General features: G+C 37.9%; 1 protein-coding gene across 1 annotated transcript in view; it reads right to left on the reverse strand.

The window, feature by feature from the left end:
- Positions 1-276: 276 nt before the first annotated feature.
- The window catches only part of LRRC69 (leucine rich repeat containing 69), an 84,685-nt gene continuing 58,223 nt past the window's right edge, over positions 277-26,738 (reverse strand). Inside the window, exons 6-8 of the mRNA XM_010862016.1 lie at positions 20,403-20,504; positions 14,812-14,991; positions 277-1,143 (exon numbers count right to left, since the gene is read on the reverse strand). Of these exons, the coding sequence (XP_010860318.1) occupies positions 1,033-1,143; positions 14,812-14,991; positions 20,403-20,504 (393 nt within the window). The 3' untranslated portion in view covers positions 277-1,032. The remainder of the gene's footprint in view (positions 1,144-14,811; positions 14,992-20,402; positions 20,505-26,738) is intronic.

A 26,738-nucleotide genomic window follows, 5' to 3' on the forward strand; every position in this document is an offset into this window, starting at 1 on the left:
CGAGTCAGTGATGCCATCCAGCCATCTCATCCTCTGTCGTCCCCTTCTCCTCCTGCCCCCAATCCCTCCCAGCATCAGAGTCTTTTCCAATGAGTCAACTCTTTGCATGAGGTGGCCAAAGTACTGGAGTTTCAGCTTTAGCATCATTCCTTCCAAGGAAATCCCAGGACTGATCTCCTTCAGAATGGACTGGTTGGATCTCCCTGCAGTCCAAGGGACTCTCAAGAGTCTTCTCCAACACCAAAGTTCAAAAGCATCAATTCTTCGGTGCTCAGCTTTCTTCACAGTCCAACTCTCACCTCAGTCATAAAAAAATAAGATGCGATATTGCCATTTGCTACAACAGGGATGGACCTTGAGGGGATTACACTAAATGAAATAAGAGAAAGACCAATATTATACGATTTCCCTCATATGTGGAATATAAAACAAAATAAGCAAGCAAAATAAACACACAGATACCGAGAACATTCTAGTGATTACCAGAAGGGAAGGGGGTTGGGGAGGGCAAAGTGGATAAAGGGGATTAACCGTATGGCAGTGAACGGAGACTAAACTTCTGGTAGTGTGCACAGGAGCTGAAACAGAATGTTGACTATACCAAACTTATATGTTATAAACCAATATTACCTTAATAAAGACAGAAAAGAAAGATTTTAGTGCCTCTTAGAAAATAAGAACACAACTGAAATCATAATTGAACTACCTAGCACTAAAATGTGATTCTCTTTCACTTGCAAAATACCCATAAAATAAATACTTGACCCCATCAAAATAAAATGACAGAAAAAAATGACACTCAATTGCCACACACACTGATTTTTCTATTTTTATTTTATTTTTCAGCACACTTAAAAGTCTAAACAATCTAAAGTTAGACTGTGGTGCTTAAACTGGTCCTTTACTTTTCTTTTCTTCCTTTACTTAAGGTATTGACAAAGAGCAGGGTATCATAAGCTGGGCATAATCTGACTATGTGCGCAGAGCTGATGGGTAAGTCATGTGAGGCTCTAAATGAGCTTCTTACTTGCTCTATACCTGAGCAATTCCAAAGATGTTAGGGTTACGTTGGTAAAAACATTTATAAGAACAAATTAATATTCGAAGAGGTACCAGCTGTAGATTTCTGCTTATTTTCCAGTTCTAAAAAGTAAAGATTAAAAATAAAATTAAGGCACTACTCAATAAATATTTTAAACATTTACAATATTTTAAGTATTTTAAGTAAATAAAATAAATATTAGCTTTCTCGGAGATTTCAGAATATTGATTTCTAAAGTACATACTAAACTGTTTATGCTTGATTTGCTCTTTTCCCACACACAAATAAACAAACTTAACTAGTTAACAACGGCATGCTGCTATGTGCTGTGCTTAGTCGCTCAGTTGTGTCTGACACTTTGTGACCCCAAGGACTGTAGCCCACCAGGCTCCTCTCTCCATGGGATTCTCCAGGCAAAAATCCTGGAGTGAGTTGCCATTCCCTTCTCCAGGGGATCTTCCCAACCCAGGATCAAAGCCAGGTCTTCTTCACTGCTGGTGGATTCTTTACTGCCTGAGCCACCATTGAAGCCCTAAGAAGGGCATACTCAACACTAAATAAAATTCAAATGATAAAAGATTATCTAGGCTTTTATCCAAAGATATTACTGTATTGCTTAGTTGTAAAGTTTCTGGGATGAAGGCAAAAAAATGATACAGAATCCATACAAACCTGATTCTGATCTACAGGGATGTTAAACTGATCAATAAACAGAGACTAACTGAACACTTCAATACACATCTCAGTTTTACCTAGCATCCATTTCTCATGGAAATTAATCTTCCTAGAACTCTGCTTATTGTCTGCAATGTTCATTAAGATTTTCACGGGCTAGGTTTCAAGCAAGTTGATCAATATAGGACTTAAGTTTTTGTACTTACAATATCTCTCATCTTACTTCTAAATGTACAAATAAGGAATTTTAGAACATATACACTAAGTTGGTGTACATGTTCTGACCACTTCAGTTCAATTCAGTTCAGTCATTCAGTCATATCCGACTCTTTGCAGCCCCATGGACTGCAGCAGACAGGCCTCTCTGTCCATCACCAACTCTCAGAGTTTACTCAAACTCATGTCCATTGAGTCGGTGATGCCATGCAACCATCTCATCCTCTGTCATCCCCTTCTCCTCCCACCAACAACCTTTCACAGCATCAGGGTCTTTTCAAATAAGTCGATTTTTCGCATCAGGTGGCCAAAGTATTGACCTCTTAGTGTACATGTTCTGACCACTATATTTGAAATAATGGCAACCTCAAAGCTTACCATTTATTTGCTTTATAAGCAACTTCTGAGGTCAACACAGGTCTCAGTGAGAGAGTCCAAAACAGAGTCAAAGTTTAATTGGTTGATAACGCTACTTAGTTTTATCATTAACCAACCCACTGGGCTATCATTATCACAATCCACAGTAAGAGATTTCATTACTGTTCTGTTCACTCTTCCATAAAAGAACACCCTGGGCCTATTTAAAGGTTAAAGCACCTAAATACAGCTATTAATCCACCCTCAAGAGAGTAATAACCTTTCAACCTTGGTGATAAATCAATGAAGAGCCAAAGGCTCAGAGAATACATGGCACTATTCTAATGATAAAATATTTTGGATGAGGGTGAAAATTGGAATCTCTACAAATCTGACTTATTTCCTAGAAGTTTATGTGATCAACCAGGAAACATGACTGAAATTCCCTAATGGGAATCTTATTTTTTGTCTGTCAGCACCCATTTCCCACCAGCTGGCACAAAAGCCCACCTCTTCCTTTAAGGAACTACCCATTCTCCAATTTCAGTGCAAATGTTATGAAAGAGAGAGGGCAACTGATCCCACTACCACAGCCATGTAAGCACATAGCCCAAGAGCTTCCAAGAAAACCGATAATCATCAGCCCCAAAGCTTTCCCTGAATCTGTTGAGAGAAGAAGCGCTCCCTCCACAGCCAGAAGACACAATTGAAAGAACTCTAACCTGAGAGCAAGGGCGCCCCCAGTGGCTCAGTGGTAAAGATCCACCTACAGAGCAGGAGCCACAGGAGATGCAGGTTCGATCCCTGGGTCAGGAAGATCCCCAGGAGGAGGGCATGGCAACCCACTCCAGTACTCTTGCCTGGACAATCCCATGGACAGAGGAGCCTGGTGGGCTACACTCCACAGGATCACAAAGAGTAAGACACGACTGAAGCAACTTAGCACACATGCACACAATCTGAGCTGCTGCTGCTGCTGCTAAGTCGCTTCAGTCGTGTCCGACTCTGTGCAACCCCAGAGATGGCAGCCCACCAGGCTCCCCCGTCCCTGGGATTCTCCAGGCAAGAACACTGGAGTGGGTTGCCATTTCCTTCTCCAATGCATGAAAGTGAAAAGTGAAAGTGAAGTCGCTCAGTTGTGTCCAACTCCTAGCGACCCCATGGACTGCAGCCTACCAGGCTCCTCCGTCCATGGGATTTTCCAGGCAAGAGTACTGGAGTGGGGTGCCATTGACTTCTCCAACACAATCTGAGACAAAAGCCAAAACAAAGGAAACCAGGAGGACAAATTCTGGATGAATAAATTTGGATACCCAACCCAGCATGACTAAATATTCAGCCAGACTTACCCCTAGACCTTCTTCATTACTTGAGTTAGTGTGTGAGGTGGGTTTCTTTTACTTGCAGCTAGGAGTTATGACAAATTACAACCAACCAAAAACCTGTACCCTATTAGGCAAAAGGGTCAAAGATACAAAGATATATAAGGAACAATCCCTGCCTCTAAGAATCTTTCAGCAAGTAGTTGGAAATGTAAGACATAAACACAAAAAAATAACTAGAAACATAAGGCTCAATCCACTGATATGTTCTGCATGGGTGCAGAGAAAAGACACATCACCATAGGCGGCACATGAAGCAAGACTTCCCAATATAACAAAACAGTGGACTAGGGTTTTAAGGATGTCTAGGATGTGGCTACCTGGAGAAGATACAAAAAGACATTTTTTAATAGAAAAGGTTAACTATGAGAGCAGTAATTCAAGAATGTTCATTTTGTATTGGGGAAACAATATACTCTCTATATAAACAATAAACAAATCATAAAATGTTGACTCATGGGACATCAACAATAAATATTAGTCTAAAGATAAAAAGAATTCATAAGTAGTTGTACAATATCAGACACATTATGTATAATAATTCAAATCTACTCTATATGAGATCAAATTGATTAATAGCTTATAATGGTTAAATGTTGAAATGGTACTTAAAGAACTAACGACAAAAGCCGAAATCTAAATGTGGCCTTTCCATATACATAGTAGATAACCCTCTCATCTAATAAGCTATTCCTGTTGACGACTGTAACACATCTCATCCAGAACTAAAGGCTATCAAAATATACCATGCTACATGCACTTCACTCAGCTTCTGTTTAAGAAACCAGGACAAAGAGCAGAGCCATGAACCAAGAGGAGGAGGTTGAAGAAAGACAAACACAAACCAAGAAAGCAACTTGGCCATAGAGTGATCCAGTTCTCTTTGTCCAGTCTCTCCATGAGGTGAAAAGTTCATAACAGAAACTATTAAAAGCATTTCCTATTTCCGCCATGGTTTTAGCCATTCTCCCTCGTGTCTTTAAGAAACTGCATGAGCAGAATTTGACTTGGCACTTGCTGCAAGCAGGAATGCAAGATGTCTGTGTTCCTCATTCCTTTTCTGGAGGGTATTATTGTTTAATTAGAATACAATGTTTTATTTAAATTTTTTCATAAATTTTTTATTTAAATGTATTTAATCTTATTTTACCAAAAGCCATTATCAGCTTTGTATTGAACAACTTGTGGTTATTCTCTAAGTTAATAATTACTATTTACAACATCATATATCTCACGGCTATTAATTGTTTCCTGGAAATTTTACTGAGAAAAATGGACTCAATATAATTCCTTGGTAATATACTTTTCCATCTAAAGCCACTGAACTCAGTAATGCTTACATGAGAAAAGAAAGTCTCTAATACCTTGACTCCTGAATACCATTTAAGTTTCTATTTCCATTTGTGGCACTGTCACCAGTATGACATATATTTCTACTTGTATAACATACATCCATTTGAAATAAGCATTTACAAAGGAATTATGACACACAGAGTAGACATGTCTTCAAAAACCTCAACTAATAAAACCTCGTAACTCCATCAAAGATAAATACTGCTTTGTTGTTTACAGTTAGAAACTGAAATGCTTAAACATCCTTTTTATCAAGCCAAAGTCAGAGAAGAAGAAAAGGAGATGGTTTATGATTTTATATCTTTTTAGCAAAAAGCTTTAAAATGTGAAATGCTATACTAAAGTCTAATTTTCTCTTTAGTCTCTACAGTAAAATGCATTATTTCATAAAGGAAATAAACATGATTATAATCCTCTCCATATTTTAAGGAAAAATAGTCTTCCACTTTAAGTTTGAAAATGCATGCTTACTAAGTTTTATATTCATTGAATGGTGGAATTGAGAGTTGTTTTTAAAATATGCCTGAGTGACAACTACCATATTTTAAGCTTTAAGAAATCAAAAAGTATCAAAATATATATTTATATCATATAGTATAAAGCAGAGCTTTGGATAAAGTTTCAGTATTTCATGAAGTGCAAGGACTAGGAAAGAAGAGATAGATGACTTTCTTTTTTCTTAGGAAAAGGTATCATGGTAGACAGGAAAAAGGCTCCCCCAAAATATCCAGGTCTTAAACTCTGGAACCTGTGACTACATATGTTATCTTACATGGAAAAAGAGACTTTGCAGGTGTGATAAAATTAAAGATCTTTTAAAAAAAAAAAAAAAAAGATTAAAAGGATCTCAAGATGGAGAGGTTAGCCTGAATTATCCAGGTGGACCCAATTTCATCATAAGGACCACTGAAAGTGGAAGAAGGAGGCAAAAGAGAAAGTCCAAGTGATGTGGTCTGAGGAGGACTAGACTTGCCAATGCTGGCTTTGAGAATGGAGCGAGGAGACCATGAGCCAAGGAAGGTAGGCAGCCACTAAATCCTGGAAAGAGTGAAAAAATGGATTCTCTCTTGGAGGAAAGAATCCTCCAGAAGGAATGCAGTCCTCCTGACACTGATTTTAGCACAATAACACTCATATTGGACTTCCGACCTACTAAACTACAAGCTAATACATTTTTGTTGTTAAAACATCAAGATTATTAGAAATTCGTTAGAGCAGCAATGGGAAACGAATACTAGTGTCATGTTCTGAATTAGCAGGACCACGAAAAGCATGACTATCATAGCCACTCTCCCAATTAAGGAATCAAGGCACTCTGGAGCTAGGAGAGATTTTGAATCTACTCACTTCATTGTACAGATGAGGAAACTGGTCCAGATATAATGAGAAGGAAGGTGACTTACCTTAGGCCTCATGTTAGAGACAGAGACATGACTAGAATCTAAGTTCACTAAACTCTAGATCTTTTTAGTCATAGAGTACCTCCCAGCTTCTTTCTCCAATGTAGTGTTTTGATTAGAGTTTAATGATAACTTACAGAACTGTTTGGAAGAATGAACAGTTATTGGAAAGTGCATATATTTTCAAATAAAGCATAGAAGTTTATTGTTCTGCTATTCTAGTCTGTCTCCAACTGATCGCTAAACATAGTGACTTCAATTATCCACATATCACTTGAAACTCAACATGTCTAAAATGAAACTTGAAGTCCTGCCCCAAATCAGATCCCTCTGGAACCTTCTGGGTTTCCCACGTCCAATCAGTCACCGCGTTCTGCTCTCCCCCTCACGGCGCTTCTATTCCTTGCATTTCTACTTCTACCCCTCACACCCCACCAGGCAAGCACTCTAACAGCTCTCTGTTCTTCAGTTTCTCTTCCCTTCAAACTCCAATTACTCTAGCATAAATGATTCCTTCTAAATCCCAAATGATTCCTTCTAAAATTCTTTTTTGTAGCATTGACTCATCCCCACACATTCAGGAGAACTCCATTTCCAAACAGGATCAAGTTCAAATTCTTTATTCTATCCTTTCACATGTTCACAGAATTTGACCCTAATATTTTTGTCTCTTTCTCCTACTCTTAGCCACAAATCACCTTAATTGAGTCACTGCCTATAAACATGACTCATTCTCCTCCATACTGTTCTCTTCTCCTAGAATATCTTTCCTGCTTCCTTCTCCATGTATCTGAATTCTAACTATGTCAATGCCCTGCACAAGTTCCAGCATCTGCCTAGGCACTTTGTAGGCCTGACAACCTATAGCAATCTCATCTTACACTTTGAATCCCTAAAGCAACTAGTTTCATTTCACATTTTGAGTTTATAGCTAATGTCTTTTACATCTTCAGAGTTTCAACTCTTAGATTTTAACCATTTGAGACAAACTAGGTTCCCTATTTGTTTGCATGGTATTTAGCATCCAGATTTTCCTGCTTAAAGCAAGGTCTCAAATATTTATGGAATGACTGAAAGTGAAAATGAAAAGTGAAAGTGAAAGTCATTCAGTCCTGTCCGACTCTTTGTGACCCCCATGGACTATACAGTCCATAGAATTCTCCAGGCCAGAATACTGGAGTGGGTAGCGTTTCCCTTCTCCAGGGGATCTTCCCAACCCAGGCATCAAACCCAGTCTCCCGCATTGCAGGTGGATTCTTTACCAGCTGAGCCACAAGGGAAGCCCTGAAAGTAAGTTTAAAAATACAGGATGAACATTCAGAATGACAACTCCTCTATTCTGCATAAGCACCAGGAATGACCACTCCTCTAAAGTTAACTGCTTCAATTAGGAAGTGTAGCAATATTCAGTTTTGCTTAGGACAGTCCTGGCTTCCTGATTTTTCAGTTATTAAGAATGCTGTCTACTTTTACTCTCAAAAGAATCTTGACTTACATGATATACTATATATGGTCATTCCACCCTTAGGGCAGTTTGGACTGTAATAAGGGCAGAAATCAGAAAGAAAATCTTGCTCATGACTCAGCGACCCATCTAGCTGTGCAACATTCTCTCCAGTACAGAGTGATAACTGCCCTCTCATCACCATCTCTGCATAATCAATGGCTTTTGAGTGTCACATGGAGGTTCAAACATTCTGGTAATGCACAGCAGATAAATGTGCTGCAGTTGAATGCAATTTAAGATTCTTTAGAAGAAAAAAAAAAAATCGTGTATACTGAATACAATTGTTAACTCTACGTAGCAGTTTAAGAAAAGAGTTCCTTAAAGGGAAAAGAGAATTCAATGAATTTCCATAGAAGTAGAAGCAATCAAGAGACAGTATGTGAGATCATTCATGATGCTGTTGTTGTTCAGTAGCCAAGTCATATACCAACTATAGATCACCAGGCTCCTCTGTTCGCCACCATCTCCCAGTTTTTCAAACTCACATCCATGGATTCGGTGATGCTACCTAACCGTCTCATCCTCTGCCACCCTCTTCTCCCAATCAATCTTTCCCAGCATCAGGGTCTTTTCCAATGAGTCAGTTCTTTGCATCAGGTGGCCAAAGTATTGAAACTTCAGCTTCAGCATTAGTCCTTCCAATGAATATTCAGGGTTGATTGACTAGGATTGACTGGTTTGATCTCCCTGTTGTCCAACAGACTCTCAAAAGTCTTCTCCAACATCACAGTTCAAAAGAATCAATTTTTTGGTGCTCAGCCTTCTTTATGGTCCAACTTTCATAGCCATACATGACTACTGGAAAAACCATAGCTTTTACTAGATGGAACTTTGTCAGCAAAGTGATGTCTCTGCTTTTGAATACATTGTCTAGGTCTGTCATAGTTTTCCTTCCAAGAAGCAAGCATCTATTAATTTCATGACTGCAATCACCGTCCACAGTGATTTTGGAACCCAAGAAAATAAAAATCTGTCACTGCTTTCATTTTTTTTATTCTTCTATTTGCTGTGATGGGACCAGATGCCATGATCTTAGTTTTTTGAATGCTGAGTTTTAAGGCAGCTTTTTCCACTCTCCTCTTTCACCTTCATCAAGAAGCTCTTTAGTTCCTCTACATTTTCTGCCATTAGAGTGGTATCATCTGCATATCTGAGGTTGTTGATATCTCTCCTGGCAATCTTGATTCCAGCTTGAAATTCATCAAGCTGGAATCATGCTTGGCATTTCGCATGATGTACTCTGTATATGTTAAATAAGCAGGCTGACGACATACAGCCTTGTTATGCTCCTTTCCCAATCTTGAACCAGTCAGTTGCTTCACACCTGGATTTAACTGTTGCTTCTTGACCCACATACAGGTTTCTCAGGAGGCAGGTAAGGTGGTCTGGTCCTCTCATCTCTTGAAGAATTTTTCAGTTTGTTGTGATCCACACAGTCAAAGGCGTTAGCATAGTCAATGAAGCAGAAGTAGATATTTTTCTGGAATTGCCTTGCTTTCTCCATGATGCAACAAAAATTGGCAATTTGATCTCTGGTTTCTCTACCTCTTCAAAACCCAGCTTTTACATCTGAAAGTTCCTATTTCATATACTGCTGAAGCTGACCTTGAAGATTTTGAGCATGACCTTGCCAGCATGTGAGATGAGCGCAATTGTACAGAAGTTTGAACCTTCTTAGACATTGTCCTTCTTTGGGATTGGAATGAAAACTGACCTTTCCAGTCTTGTGGCCACTGCTGGGCTTTCCAAATATTCTGACATATTGACTGCTTTGATTTAGGTCATACCTGGATGGCTTAGAGGTTTTCCCTACTTTCTTCAATTTAACCCTGAACTTTAGTCATGATCTGAGCCACAGTCAGCCAGGTCTTGTTTTTATGATCTCATAGAGCTTTTCCATCTTTGGTTGCAAAGAACATCATCGATTTGATTTCGGTATTGACCATTAATACCCACGTAGAGTCATCTACTGTGTTTTTGGAAGATGGTGTTTGCTGTCACTAGTGTATTCTCTTGACAAAGCTGTTAGCCTTTGCCCAGCTTCATTTCATACTCTAAGGCCAAATCTGCTTGTTATTCTGGGTATCTCATGACTTCCTACTTTTGTATTCCAATCCCCTATAATGAAAAGGACATCTTTTTTTGGAGTGAGCTCCAGAAGACCTTGTAGGTCTTCTTACAACTGGTCAGCTTCTTCAGCATCAGTAGTTGGGGCACAGACTTGGATTACTGTGATGCTGCATGGTTTGCCTTGGAAAAGAACCAAGATGATTCTGTCATTTTTAAGACTCCACCCAAGTACTGCATTTTGGACTCTGGCTGACTGTGAGGACTACTCCATTTCTTCTAAGGGATTCTTGCCAACAGTAGTGGACATAATGGTCATCTGAATTAAATCCACCCATTACCATCTATTTTAGTTCACTGATTCCTAAGATGTTGATGTTCAATCTTGCCATCTCCTGCTTGACTCCATCCAATTTACCTTGATTCATGGACCTAACATTCCAAGTTCCTATACAATATTGTTCTTTACTGCATCAGACTTTACTTTCAACACCAAACACACTCACAGCTGAGTGCCATTTCCACTTTGGCCCAGCCACTTCACTCTTTCTAAAGCTATTAGTAATTGCCCTCCACTCTTCCCCAGTAGCATACTGCACACCTTCTGACCTAGGGGGTGGAGGGGAGGGCTCATCCTCCAGTGTCATATTTTTTTGCCTTTTCATACTGTCCATGGAGTTCTCCAGGCAAGAACACTGGAGTGGGGTGCCATTTCCTTCTGCAGTGAACCACATTTTATCAGAACTCTTCACCTTGACCCATCCATCTTTGGTGGTGCTGCACCACATGATTCATAGTTTCATTGAGTTATGCAAGCCCCTTTGCCACAACAAAGCTGTGGGCCATGAATGGCAAGATCATCTATACTCTAACTGTTTTACTGTTTTCCAAATTAAGTGATAAGAAACATTCATGCCATTTCAATTTTTTTAATAAATATATATTACTGTCATGATTATTTACAATTAGAAATGTGGTATCATTGATCTCCTAAGTGTGTAATTTACTTTAAATTAACTAACCACTGCATAAATATTTTAAAACTAACATTCATTTTCACAGCTGACTGGTTGAAATGATCAGTTTCATAAATGAATGTCAGTGGTATACAAGTAATAATAACTTTTTGTTGCAAAGTAGGATTTTGCTCTATATGTAATGAGTAAAATTATTAAATGCAATCTTATGTTTCATTACTGACAGCTTGTTATAAAAAAGGAATTAAGACTGAAATTTTAATTATTTTCATAAAGTAGATCAGCTTTTTCACTCATGTGTAGTGAAACCTACTGGACTGAGACTCTTTTGAAGGAAGCCCTCATTACATTACATCACTAAATACAGGACTGACAGTTCATATTCCAAACTATTCCCTCCCTAAACTCTTCAACTTTAAAGGAATCTAGGAAAATATTAAGTTCAACATAACTATAACTATTAAGTTAACATAACTATACAAAATGAAAACATTGAATGCATATCTTTGGCACTATTTGGAATGCAGTATTTGGAAAGAATTTTATGAGACTATTTCATTGGTAGTACCAAGTACCATCAACATAGATGTTACGATCCAAGTTGGTGGTAACTAAAAAGGACTAATTTTTATTGTTGCTTTGGAGCATTATATCCTTAGTAGTTAATACTTAAGTATCAATTACTTGAAGTTAATGATAATTCTGTAAATGTTGAGGACTAACAAAACTCAGACGGCAAGAGCTATAACACATGAAAAAGTCAAAGGCATCTGAATGAATTATGGTGAAAGTTAATATTTGAGATTCAGAAAAATTTTTCATCAAATATTTTCCAATCCTCATCTAACTAATTCATAAAATAATTATGGCATAATTTCACATTCACATGAGTAGATGCATTACAATTTGATATTTAGTTATTTCTAGATTTTTAAATCAAGAACAAGGCCCATTTGTGATTGTGTCTCCTTTTTCAATATAATAGGAAAGACTAGAGATCTCTTCAAGAAAATTAGAGATATCAAGGGAACATTTCATGCAAAAGTGGGCACAATAAAGGGCAGAAACAATATGACCCAACAGAAGAAGAGATATTAAGACATGGCAAGAATACACAGTGAAGTGAAAGTCTCTCAGTCATGTCTGACTCTGTGAGCCCATGGACTATACAGTCTGTGGAATTCTCCAGGCCACAATACTGGAGTGGGTAGCCATACCCTTCTCCAGGGGAACTTCCCAACCAGGGATCAAACCCAGGTCTCCCACATTGCAGGTGGATTCTTTACCAGCTGAGCCACCAGGGAAGAAGAACTATACAAAAAATATCTTAATGACCCAGATAACCACGATGGTGTGATCACTAACCTAGATTATACATCTTGGAGTGTGAAGTCAAGTGGGCCTTTGGAAGCATCACTACAACAAAGCTAATGGAGGTGATGGAATTCTAGCTGAACTATTTCAAATCCTAAAAGAGGATGCTGTTAAGATGCTGCACTCAATATACCAGCAAATTTAGAAAACACAGCAGTGGCCACAGGACTGGAAAAGGTGAATTTTAATTTCAATTCCAAAGAAGGGCAATGACAAAGAATGTTCAAACTACCGCACAACTGTATTCATTACACATGCTAGCAAAGTAATGCTCAAAATCAACAGCATGTGAACCAAGAACTTGTAGATGTTCAAGCTGCATTTAGAAAAGGCAGAGGAACCAGAGATCAAATTGCCAATATCCACTGGATCATAGAAAAAGCAAGAGAATTCCAGAAAAACATCTACTCTGCTTCATTGACTATACTAAAGCCTTTGACTGTGGGGATCACAACAAACTGTGGAAAAGTATTAAAGAGATGCGAGTATCAGACCATATGATCTGCCTCCCTAGAAAGCAACAGTTAGAACCAGACATGGAACAATGGATTGGCTCAAAATTGGGAAAGGAGTACGTCAAGGCTGTATATTACCACTCTGCTTATTTAACTTATATGCAGAGTACATCAAGAGAAATGAAGGGCTAGATGAAGCACTAGCTGGAATCAAGATTGCCAGGAGAAATATCAATAACCTCAGATATGCAGATGACACCACCCTTATGGCAGAAAGTAAAGAAGAACTAAAGAGCCTCTTGATGAAAGTGAAAGAGGAAAGTGAAAAAGTTGGCTTAAAACTCAACATTCAGAAAACTAAGATTGTGGCATCTGGTCCCAGCACTTCATGGCAAATAGATGGGGAAACAGTGGAAACAGTGACAGACTTTATTTTGGGGGGCTCCAAAATCATTGCAGATGGTGACTGCAGCCATGAAATTAAAAGACGCTTGCTCCTTGGAAGAGAAGTTATGACCAACCTAGACAGTTTATTAAAAAGCAGAGACATTACTTTGCTGACAAAGTCCATCTAGTCAAGGCTATGGTTTTTCCCATAGTCATGTATGGATGTGAGAGTTGGACATAAAGAAAGCTGAGCACTGAAGAATTTATGCTTTTGAACTGTGGTGTTGGAGAAGACTCTTGAGAGTCCCTTGGACTGCAAGGAGATCCAACCAGTCCATCCTAAAGGAGATCAGTGCTGGGTGTTCATTGGAAGGGCTGAGGCTGAAGCTGAAACTCCAATACTTTGGCCACCTGATGCGAAGAGCTGACTTATTTGAAAAGCCCCTGATGCTGGGAAAGATTGAGGGCAGGAAGGGAAGGGAACGACAGAGGATGAGATGGTTGGATGACATGACCAACTCAATGGATATGAGTGTGAGTAAACTCTGAGAGTTGGTGATAGGGAGGCCCGGCGTGCTGCAGACTATGGCGTTGCAAAGAGTTGGACATGACTGAGTGACTGAACTGAACTGTATGCACTGTTGGTGGAAATGCAAACTTGTACAGACAATATAGAAAAAAGTATGTAGGTCACTCAAAAAATTAAAAATACAACCACCATATCATCCATCAATTCCACTTTATTACATATCCAGAGAAACTGAAATCGGGATGTCGTAGAGATACCTGCACTCTCGTGTTCACTGCAGCATTACTCACAACAGCCAGGATATAGAAACAACCTATGCATGTCTGTTAACAGATGAATGGATAAAGAAGTTGTGGTGTATATCTATACACCACTGAATGTTACTCAGCTAAGGAAAATAAGGAAATCCTGCCATTCATGACAACTTAGATGGACACTGAAGGAAGTACACTAAGTGAAATAAATCAGAGAAAAAATAAATACTGCACAATAATTTATATGTGGAATATAAAAAAGACAAACTTAGAGAAATAGTAAAGTGATAGTTACCTGACGTTATGGGTTGGGAGAAATGCAGAGATAGTGGTCAAAGTGTACAAATTTTCAGTTATAAGATTAAGTTAGAGGGTCTAATGTACAGCATGGTGATTACAGCTAATACAATATACATATATCATGTTTATGATATATAAGTATACATATGCATCATACATATTTATGATATATATTAGTCATATACACATACATATTACATATGTATCATATATTTGAATGTCGCTAAGAAAGTAGATTTTAAGTGTTCTCACCACAAAAATAAAAAATGATGATATGTGACAGGATGGAGATGTGGGTGATAACTGTGGTGGTAGTCATTTTGCATTTATAAATGTATCAAATTAACATGTTATACACCTTAAATTTACACTATGTTATCTATCAATTATAAATCAATAAAGCTGGTGAAAAACCCATTATATCATCATAGATGTCAATTCTTAGATACAAATGTAGTTTATATTGATCAACTTAGACAAGGACAAAGAATAAGAGGTGGTCTTATGTTCATATTCATACAGAAAACACCATTTACCTTTGATGGAGAAAAAAACTCAACACATCCCAGCCATATGGTTAAAAAGAACTTCTCACATATTGCACACTTTCTTCCCTGAGAGATTATGCTCCTGACCTGTGGGTACCATTTTATGGCTTTCATTAGGAAAGGATTCTTTTCTGCTAGCTGATTCATTATAAATCTTGATGTTATTTCCTATATTAAAAAAGAATATGGTTCCTCAGATTATTCTCAAAATAACTGTTTTATGTTACATTGATTCCCATTTCACTAATTTATATTTTTGGCTTATTCCTCACAGTTTCTGTTAAATTAGTTCTCCATGGTATATATAATGAATTATATTGTCAAACCTGGCATTGTAAGTTTAGTTTTCAGCATATACAAAAAGCAATTTACTTCCATTGTAATATTTCTGACATATAGGAATTCAGATTATAATAAATTTACATTATTAAAGTGTAGGTTCAAATTTTGTGTCTCTCATCACAATAGGAAAGGACTATACAAATATTCAGACTAGACTCAAAAATTGAGTCTGTCACATTTACTAAGGTCTAAATCCTTTCTACTTAAGCTGCAGAATCAGTAGAATCTGTATCACCTAGAAGCTTATTAGAAATTCAGACTTAGTTGCACTCAGATCTATTGAGCCAGAATCCGCAGTTTAACAAGGTTCCCCAGGTATTCTGTATGTGTGTTAAAGTTGGAGAGGTACTAGACTAAGTTATCTACTAAACTGAGTACCTGAATTGAGCCAAATTAGTAAAGAGTATTGATTTCTATTAATCAAATCTTTGAATTCAGTATATATTAAACCTAGCCACATAAATACATACAGAAACTACACTTCAGATAATACCATTACTAAACAATAGAATAGGTGGTGAGGATGGTCACTATGACAATATCACCATCTTAAAATAAAAAATTGTAAAATACATATATATCTTCACTGACCAAGCAAACAAAATAAACATTTGATTCATTCCACTAAATGCCCCTCTTGTGCCAAGAGCATGAAGTTCTATGTAAATTTTACAAAAACACTGCATGAATTTTTAATAGTGTATAAGACCTTTTTTTGGCCAAAGTGAAAGATTTCTCAGTGGTATTAAGATAGTCTGTGTGGAAATACAAACATACATACATAAATATACACATACAAACATAACCTTTCACTCATCTATCCCAATTAAAATCTTTAAAAATAATAACAAATCCTATAAATCTCTGTCTCCCTGTTCCTTATTACTCTATCCCTTGCACTCAGCAAACATCTGGGAACGCTGCCTCTGTACAGAAACAGCCCTGAGCATGGGTTCCTTAACTGCCTGATCCTTCAGCAGCATAACCTCCTACACACTTCAGCTTATTCTTATTCTCTGGGATGGTTACATGATGAAGTCATCCTTTCTGAAAAACTGCCCTTTCACACTAATATTACAGGACTTCTAAATTCAATGAATATTATCGCTTCCCTCTAATTAATTACACAGAACATAGCTTGTGATTCTGAATGAAATGGTGATTTTAGAGGTAAGTTTTAGCTACCAGAATTCAATGGCTAGTTTCACTATAAAGCCACAGAAAATAGAGAAGAATTCAAACCCAAAATAGCAGACAGTAGAAGAGTCTGCTGAAATACACGGGACCAATGAATAGGTCCCATGAAAAAGACACTGATGATGGGGAGAGATTGAAGGCAAAAGAAGAAGCGGGCAGCAAAGGATGAGATGGCTAGATACCGACTCAATGGACATGAATTTGAGCAAACTCTGGGAGATTTCAGAGGACAGAGGAGCCTGACGGGTTACAGTTCATGGGGTCACAAAAAGTCGGACATGACTTAGCGACTGAACAACAACAATTCACACAGCTGACATTTTCCATTTATGATTTCTGGAACCAATCATGTTTGTTGCACTTGGAATTGTTGCACAACTCTTACATTACCCATTATTTATATCTTTCTCCTACTTGCTGCCAATGTGTTGCTTTGGAAGACTGCTGCTGCTGCTAAGTCGCTTCAGTTGTGTCCGACTCTGTGCGACCCCATGGACTGCAGCCTACCAGGCCTCTCCGTCCACGGGATTCTCCAGGCAAGAACACTGGAGTGGGCTGCCATTTCCTTCTTGGAAGACTAACATATATCATTGAAATGTAAAGTTATTATTTGAAGAAACACACACAAACACATAAATAATAAGATACTTTTGGCATGACCAATAGTAAATTTTAGGAAATTTGTACCATGAAGACACACGCAATGCAGTTTTTCAGAATATACTACTTAATGATGGCTTAACCTCAGTGTTATTTAAAAGTCAAGAAATCGTTTATAGAAAAATAAATTATCCCTTTTGAATAGCTTATATGCTATTCTGTTAGAATATTTGTTAGCTAACTATATGTAGGTCAGAGATTATTTCTATGTTTAAACAATCATAGATTAAAATTAGTTTAAGGTGTTTCTTTTAGTTTTCCTTATACATGTTGATTTGATTTGAATCATAAGGTTATCCTTACATATATTTATATATAAATATTAAAAATCATAAAACATAGAAACAAATGTGAATCAGAAGGAATGATGAACTTTGGAACTGCTGTATGATCAGTTGTTGCTGTATGACAGGCACTAAAACACAGCATCAAGAGCAAAGATACTGAGTCAGAGTCAGATACATAAATAAGTGCACATCATGTAGCTCTATGACTTACTGCTGCTGCTAAGTCACTTCAGTCGTGTCCGACTCTGTGCGACCCCATAGACGGCAGCCCACCAGGCTCCCCCGTCCCTGGGATTCTCCAGGCAAGAACACTGGAGTGGGTTGCCATTTCCTTCTCCAATGCATGAAAGTGAAAAGTGAAAGTGAAGTCGCTCAGTCGTATCCAACTCTTAGCAATCCATGGACTGCAGCCTACCAGGCTCCTCTGTCCATTGGATTTTCCAGGCAAGAGTACTGGAGTGGGGTGCCATTGCCTTCTCTACTATGACTTACTAGTGTGACCCTATTTGACAAGTCCTTAAGTTCTCTGATCTGGAATACCTCACCTACAAAATAGGAATTTTGTTTCCAACCCCACCACACAGAGTTCAGAGAATTAAATTATATAATACAGGTAAAACTCTGTCTAGCATCTGCTGACAGAGTATACTCTGGTTAGTATATTGTTATAATATAGTTATCAATATTAAATTTTAGTTCACATATCTCCGAGGTAAGGAAAATTCTTTAAAAATCTTAACCAAGGAATATCCTGAAACAAATCCCTATAGTTTTTGAAAGTCCAAGTGGTTTAATCAGTTATATTATAATGGTAACCAAATATCCAGTAGAAATGACTTTTACTTTAAGTATAAATATAAAATTATAGTAAATTTGTCACCTTTCTAAGAAAAATTCTTAGAGATACTCTCAAAAACAACCAATCATTTATATAAGTAAAAGTCATTGCTCCTACTAAATAAACAAAACGCCCAAACTGTTGTGCTTCTGGGTCCTTAAAGCTTTGAAACTGAGGGAAGAGCTGTTCTCTCACCCTGCACGTGGCCCCAGACTCAAAGCAGCACTCTTGCTCTCAAGCTCCCTGTAATAGCCCTGCCACCTCGGGCTAACTGTTTATCCAGTCCCCTCCACAGACCAGAATTCCTTCCAACAAGAGACTACCTTTGTTTCCCTTTCCCTCACTCCTGGCAGCCCCTTTCTGAGGCAATACTGCAGCATGGAGTCTGGAGGCCAACTGCTTAGAACGGCATCAGCATTCGAAAACTTACTAGACCTGTGAACTTGGACAAGTGATTTACCTTCTCCAAGGCTCAATTTATCTATAAAAGAGGAATAATAATGGTGTCTTCTTTTTGAGAGTTAATGGAGGACTAAATTAGTTCATTTCCATTAAGTGCTTGGAACAATGCCTTGCCCATGGTAAACATAATAAGTATTAGTTGTCTATTAATATTTTTATTATTACTATTAATATTATTTTATTACCATTGTTCTGAAATGTTTGATTCAAGGAGAACAATTAGGGCATGAGGAATTAAATTTAATACTTCAATTTTAAAATCATTTATAATTAAACTTCAAATAAGTTTTTATTCACATAGGAGAGGGAAATAATACTGTTTATGGAAATATAGACTGAGTCTCTGGAAGAGAATTGGAAAAGAGTTAATCAGCCTTGAAAAGATGAAAGTCCTTTGGCTTAGTGATTTCATTCACAGGGATAATATGGACATGAGAAGAGGATAGCCTTGTTTATAAAGGCCAAAAAGTTATAAGATTTTTAATATCTAAACAGCCAACAGTAGGAAAGTAGTTTAAAATATTCTGGTATAATCGTATACCAGTATATTATTATGTAATCATCAAAAGAGATGTCATGGATGTATTTTTTACTGACTGGAAAAATATTCACAGTATTTTGAGTAAAAAATGAAGTATCTAAATAGTACACAGCTTGAACAAAGCTTTGATATCAAAAACTTCTGGATTTTTGAAAAGTTCTAGCAAAATAAATGTCAGAACAGTGATTGTATCTCTGCACACTGGATTTTTGAGTATTTTTTATCAATTTTTATTGCCTTTTCTCTGATTTCTCTAAATAAGCTTGTATTACTTTTAAAATAATTTTTCAACTGGTGGCTCAGATGGTAAAGAATCTGCCTGCAATGCAGGAGACCCCAGATCAATTCCTGGGTTGGAAAGATCCCCTGGAGAAGGAAATGTCAATACACTCCAGTACTCTTGCCTGGAGAATTTCATGGACAGAGGAGCTTGGCAGGCTACAGTCCACAGTATCGCAAAGAGTTGGACACAACTGAGTGACTAACACACATGGCATTATAACTAATATTTTCTTCCTCGCTCATCTATATTTTCTAGTTTTCTGTATTAAACATATATTACTTGTTCAATAAGGGAAAAACGTTATTTTTTTAAAAAAACTAAACCATTAAACAATGTTGGTTGTTTCCTGTAGTCAGGAAACTTGAACCCTTCCCAATACTTGAAAGTTTTAAGACAATTCAGCATGTTCAGCTAAAAGGACCTGCGAAATCCACATTCACAGCAGAGACTCATACTCAAATGTGGTAAAATCTGTAGTCTTCGATGTGTCTATCACCAAAAGACATACACAGCCAGTCCTCTAATATACTTCCCTATTCCTTCTTTTAATATCATCAACTTGTTTGACTAAAGGGAACACAATTTCTGGATCATATTCTTTCATCCCCTAGGAATGGGGATAAATGACAAGGGGATGGAAGAGGCAAAAGACCCCAGTAAGAATAAATCAAATATATCTTTAGATAATACTGAAAAAATATGTGGATGCTAAAGCGAACACAAATTCCTCTCTTTTGATCCAACAAAATGTTTAAAATGTCTCTGAATGTGGTCACTCTGGAAATCAGGAAGGATCACATTGGATTCTGCAAGCAAGTCAAAAAGATTATGACTAGGCTCCACAATGCCAATGGATTATGGTTGTATTAATCATTTGCTGGCTTGGTAAGAATCCTTTAGAAGAAAACTCTTTAAAACTTAAATCATGGCTTTAGCTCGAAGACCTGTGTGAATGACATAAGGTTTCACCTGTAAACTCCAGACGTCCTCCTGTTTTATAGCACTAACTGGCTGCTTCAGGAACAGCGGGTTTCCCTCACAGTAGAACTCCCTCAGCTTCAAATCTTGAAACTTTCAAAAACAAAATAAAAACTTCATTACACAACAAAATAAACTTCACTTCGGAGCCTTCATCATCAACAAAACTAGACTTTTTAAAAAGTCTACTTTAAAATTTAAAATAGTTAAGTATTTATATTTTTAAAAAATATTACTTTATTTAAGATCTATATTCCACATTAGTATTTTAATAGCAAGGCATACTCAAGTTATTAAAAGCATAAGGATCTTCATGTTACCAAGGATGGCAATGACTTTAGAGGTCATTGGTGGCATCCCCCAAACTAGACAGCTGAGAAAGCTTGTTCAGGATCATAGAGCTGGTTACTAATAGAATAAGGGTTAATTAATCAAATGCTGGGTACAGTTTGCAACTAATATGTTTGTTAGGAACCAAGTATGATGAAAAACCCCTGGAGGTGCGCATAGCAACCCACTCCAGTATTCTTACCTGGAGAATCCTCATGGACAGGGGAGCCTGGAGGGCTACAGTCCATTGGATTGCACAGAGTCAGACACGACTGAAGCAACTCAGCACGCACTCATGCATGATGTAAAATAACACTCTAATACACACCAACATCTAGATATCACATACTGTCTTATGATTCATTTATTTATGATCAGGAAGGAAGGTAAGGGGAATAGAGAAATATCAAAAAATTCTCATTTTATTGAAGTACAGTTGATTTACCTGTTGTGCACAATGAAAATAAAAAAGAAAATGTACAATTCATAAGGGTATTAACTTTTCTTTGAAGAAAACCAAAATTCAGCTGGATTCTACCCTTTGCATAGAAAAATAGGGAATTCTCTTATATTAATATTATGCTTTGATTCCCAAGAACTTATGTGGTTTTCAAAATTAAACTAATTTAGGGATTTACTTTTCTGAGCCTTAGATTCAACTGTGAAATAGGGAAAATAATACCTGTCTTCAGTGGTGTGCAGATAAAATGGCTCTTTGGAAAGGAAAAAAAAGCTCTGATTTGTGGCATGTTTTCATTCAAAGGTGTCAATAGTCCTACAAGGGCTGATTCCAGCCACGGTAGGAGTGAGCCAGGATGAGCAATGCCATTACACCACTGCACTTCACACTTATGAAAGAAGTAGAGATACTTCCTTGATTTCAGCCCAGGGCTTAAAAAAATAATTGATTTTAATACATCTCTCCAGGGCAGCATGTCATCAGGTCCCAAAATTCTCATGAAATTTCTACAACATAGACAAGATTTTAAAATAAAATACAGGGTTCAAGACCTCATTGGAATCACATTTAGACATTCTGTCTTTCTTAATTCAGTTTCCTCTGGTATCCATCAACAAGGAGAACCCAGAGAGTTGAATCCAATGGTAGTCTCAGGTAAGTGCTGGGTGTGCTAAAATGAAAAGAGCACTTCTGTGTTTAATGGAATCACCCTTTCTTCCTTCTGGTCCTGGAGAATAACATTCTATTATTTATACTTAAACTCAGTCTTTTTATAAAAAACTGATACAAATGAATATCTTGGGATATTCAAAAGCATTAACAGATGTGAACCTCATTTCAAAGCTGACCATGGTCCAAAGAGCATATATTTTTCTTTAGGGATCATTTTTTTCTTCCTTCAAATCCTGTAATTATTCTTCCATTAAACATGGTAATGAGTTATCCAGCTTGCTAACTTACTACACATAATATATCAGAAAGAAATTAATGAAAGGAAAATAATAATGAAAGTCATTAGCATGTGTTTTGTAGCAGGTAAATTTCAGCAATCTGAAGTCACACAATGTCTCGGTGTCCACTCTGAATATTCCCCAGAGCAGCACTTTTTAATACCCTGTTTCTACATGCACTACTGGGTTTGCTGTCAGTGCATGCGTGCTAGTCACTTCAGCAGTGCCTGACTCTGTTCGACCCTATGGACTGCGGTCTGTCAGCTCCTCTGTCCATGGGACTCTCCAGGCAAGAATAAGTTGCCTTGCCCTCCTCCGGGGTATCTTCCTAACTCAGGGATCAAACCTGTGTCTCTTATGTCTACCTGCATTGGAAGGCAGGTTTTTTACCACTAGCGCCAGCTGAGAAGCCCTTCCTGTCAGTCTAACTTTTTAATACAACAATATTCTTTGCTAGTATCTTCACTCCAATAGCACAATCTCTCCTGCTAATAAAATATCATTATAGCTGTTCAGAGGCTCTTTGCATAGGCCTGCTTAAACAAACACTGTCATGACTTTAATCTCAACTGGAACAATTTTGTTCCTCCCCTCCCCCTCAAGGGTCTACAGATATTTTTCATTGTTACAAGTGGGGGAGGGGCAGTATTACTGGCATCTATGTAGTAAATATTAGGGATGCTGAGAAACATCCTATAATACACACAGCAGCCCCCGCAACAAAGAATTATCAGGCCCCAAAGTGGTGTTGATGTTGAGAAAACCCTGGTTTAGAGGTACAAGGTCATAAACATTCACTGACCCTCTTATCTAGAAAGGGGATTTGCAGCTGGAGGAAAATGAAGGTTCAAATGAGGGGTTTTATTTTTTTAATCTAAAGAAGACTTGATCATGTAGAAGTACCAACACAGAGAGATTAATTTAGAGGAGAAAGAATAATTGAAGAAAGAATAATTGAAAGAGTAATGCTCAGGTGAAGGACACAGAAAGACCTTTGAATATTAACATCTTTCAATTATCCTGTCTCTATGGCTAGAAGAAAAGATGCAGACATGAATAAATTTGAAGGTGTGGAATTGGATGTGAAGGAGTCAGACGTGATCCCTTCAATTTTTCCTTTGGAATAGAGAATAGACCATCTGCTAACTGAGTTATGAAGTTATTAGCCAGTTGCTAATGTGGGAGAAGCCTTGAAAAAGGTGGGAAAAGTATGGAAAAGTATGGGATATGCTGTAGGTTTTAGAAAAGGAACCTGACGTGGTACAAGCAAAAATGTTATACAGAGGTGTTGAGGGACCCACTGGAATCCACACATGTGGAGCAGTCCCTGTCCATAGACTGTGTGCTCCTTTGGCACCCAGCAGTCCAGATGCATTAAGAATCTGCAGAAGGATATACCAGAAAGCAGGGAATGAGCTCATACGTACTAAGACATAAGCGAACTGGACTGGGTTCTTTGGCGTTTGGACCAGACAGAAAAAGAAATAACAGTACAAAGTTTTGAGGGACTGAAAGTAAAAGGAAGCGTGGAGAGACATGAAGTCTCAGTGATCTCAAAGGAAAGATAGCGCGATAAAGCAACAAGAGAACTGGACCGTGGGAGAAACAGAGGTCAGCCTGCCGAACTGGACTTGAACTCTTCATACTGAGAGCAGCTCAACAGACACGATGGGACCGTAAAGTGAAGACCTGAAAAGATCATCAAAGTCAAGGAATCCAGGGACTTTGAGCCTAAGTTGACTATGTTGACCACATTTTTAAAACAACTTGAGTAATATTTATTCTCAAATATTTGGCTGTCTCCTGGACATCTCCAGATGGGAGTCCCACAGTCACCATAAATTCTAACATTCAAGAATCGAATCCATTTCTCCCATATTTTCTTCATTCCTTTTCCTTATTATCCACATCAAATCTTCTGTCATCAACTTCCTGTTCTATCAATTCCACCTTCTTAAAACTTCTGGAATTTATCCTTTCTTTCCATCCCCCATCCCACCCACTTCCTCAGCACCTCTGCACCATCCTTTTTCCTGCTCCCTGCCCCCGCCACTAATCTCTCTGGTTTGATTAAGGCCCTCATCTTATATGAACTACTGCAACAGTTCATATATTGCAAGCTTTTGCTCCCAAAGTAGTCTTTTAAAATGAGAACTTATTCATAATACATCCTTGCTTAAAATTATCAAGGTTCCCTTATGTCCATAGGATAAATTCACAAGTCCTAGTATATCATATTTGGTTCTCCTTGGCCTGTTTTAACAACCATATATCCTGGTAGGCTCTACTATTACCCTTATAAAACAGCCATCCTGTAGAACTTAGGGTCTCAGAAAAGGCCAGTGTCTTATAATTATCGCTTGTGCTGTGCCCACTACTCAACACACTCCTGGATCTTCACTTCATGACTAAAATATTACCCCATAAGCATTTTGACTTTCCTTGTGACTCAGATGGTAAAGAACCTGCCTGCAAGGTGAGCAACCCGGGTTTGATCCCTGGGTCGGGAAGATTCCCTGGAGAAGGGAATGGAACCCACTCCAGTGTTCTTGCCAAGAGAGTCCCATGAATAGAGGAGCCTGATGGGCTACAGTCCATGGGGTTGCAAACAGTCAGACACAACTGAGCTACTAACATTTTCACTTTCAGTTTTTGCAACTTCTACCAAATATTCCCATATCTCCTTAGGCCTTACATGTAAATTAATCATATAAGTCATATATGAATCATGCAAAGTCACTTTTGTCATGTCTGACTCTTTGCGACCTCATGGACTGTAGCCTACCAAGCTCCTCTATCCATGGGACTCTCTTGGCAAGAATAATGGAGTGGGTTGCCATTCCCTTCTCCAGGGGATCTTCCCAACCCAGGGATCGAACCCAGGTCTCTTACATCTGGTGCATTGAGAAGCAGCTTCTCTACCACTAGAACCACCTGGGAACTCCCAAATTAATCATACCACCTGTAAATACTATGAGGCAATCACTGTTGAAAAGTCTCTTTTCATTTATCAGGTTTTGGTCTTTTTAAGAGCTGCATTGCAAGTGACTATTTAATGTAAGCTCTAAATAGTACCTAGTACATGGTTGAGGCCCAATAAATAATCAATCACATACAGCTCTCCCTGGGTACTCAAGATTTGCGAGGGCCTTCTTCTCTAGACTTGTTCAATTGTTACAAGCGTTTCTGAAAAGCCCCAGTCCTACGGACAATGTGTAAGTTCAGCATTTGCTTCTGACCAGTCTTAAGTAATGGGGGAGATCAGAAGGGGGCTAATTTAGGAAGACATTTGTTAGTGTAAATGAGGAGAATGGAGGCTGAAATTTCATATGAACTCAAAAACAGAACTGATAAGTGATGGCAAATAACCACATGCCCTTTAGACCATCTCAAAGCTCACAGGGTTACCCTTTAGCAAGAATTGGAAATGATAAATATGCTAACAGTTATTTGTGAAAAGAGTAAGATTTTAAGTATTGGGACTATGTCATCCAAAAATATTTGAAATGGGAGCAAATATGTATATATAATTTTCTCAGAATTATTTAAAATTTTAAAAACCTTCCTATATTGAACAATGTATGACAAGTTACATTACACACATAATACTCAGGTACTCTGCCTTATCACTATCTATGTATAGAGATCACCCCTACCATCAGCTTTCCCTGTCTCTGCACCAAAGTAAAAAAGTGCTATTTGCAGTTATACCTTAGGGATGCAAGAATCACAATAAACTCATCTTCACTGACTTCCAACATGCCCTCAGTGGTTGCCAGAAATTCTCCTCTAGTCAACATGCTAGTCAATACAACTCCATGTTTTCTTTGCTGGCTCATCTTTTTTGCTTAACAATGAAATAGTTCTCCCCTAAGCCTAGTACATTCTCTTTTCACTTTATTTTTTCCCTAGGCAATCTGAACCATATCCATGACTTCAGTGAAACCTCTATGCAGATGACTCAGGTTCCACACCCTACAGCCAACTGCCTACTCAAAATCTTCACTTGGATATCATAAATATATGTTAAACTCACTCTATCCAAGACTGAACTCAGGATCTGCCCTCCTGAAGTTGGTATTTTTCCTATGTCTTCTATATTACTATATAGAAAGCTCACTAGCTCATCACCATTTCTAAATTTAGCTCTTAAATGTCTCTTGAATTTGTTCAGATATTTCTATCCCAATTGTCACCACCTTAGACCAACTTACTATCATTTACTTCGCTTCAGCAAAAGTCTACCAGATGTCCACCCAGTTCCCTTTGTCAACCCTTCCGTTGTGTACTCCACACTTCATAAATATGATCTTTTCAAAATATAGATCTGATATGTCATTATAATCAGAGCACCAAATCGCAACTAGCTATTGAACAACCATCAACAGGATGCTGAAAGCCATGAAAAAAAGGTACCCCCATCCAAAGACAAAGAAGAAGCAACAATGAGATGGTAAGAGGGGTGCAAACATGATAAAATCAAATCCCATACCTGCTGGGTAGGCAATCCACTATCTGGAGAATAGTAAATACCAAAGAAGTTCTCCCACTGCTGTGAAGGTTCTGAGCCTCATGTCAGACTTCCCA

The sequence above is a fragment of the Bison bison genome, unplaced genomic scaffold (assembly GCF_000754665.1).
Source record: "Bison bison bison isolate TAMUID 2011002044 unplaced genomic scaffold, Bison_UMD1.0 scf7180017858048, whole genome shotgun sequence".
In the NCBI taxonomy this organism is placed as follows: domain Eukaryota; kingdom Metazoa; phylum Chordata; class Mammalia; order Artiodactyla; family Bovidae; genus Bison; species Bison bison.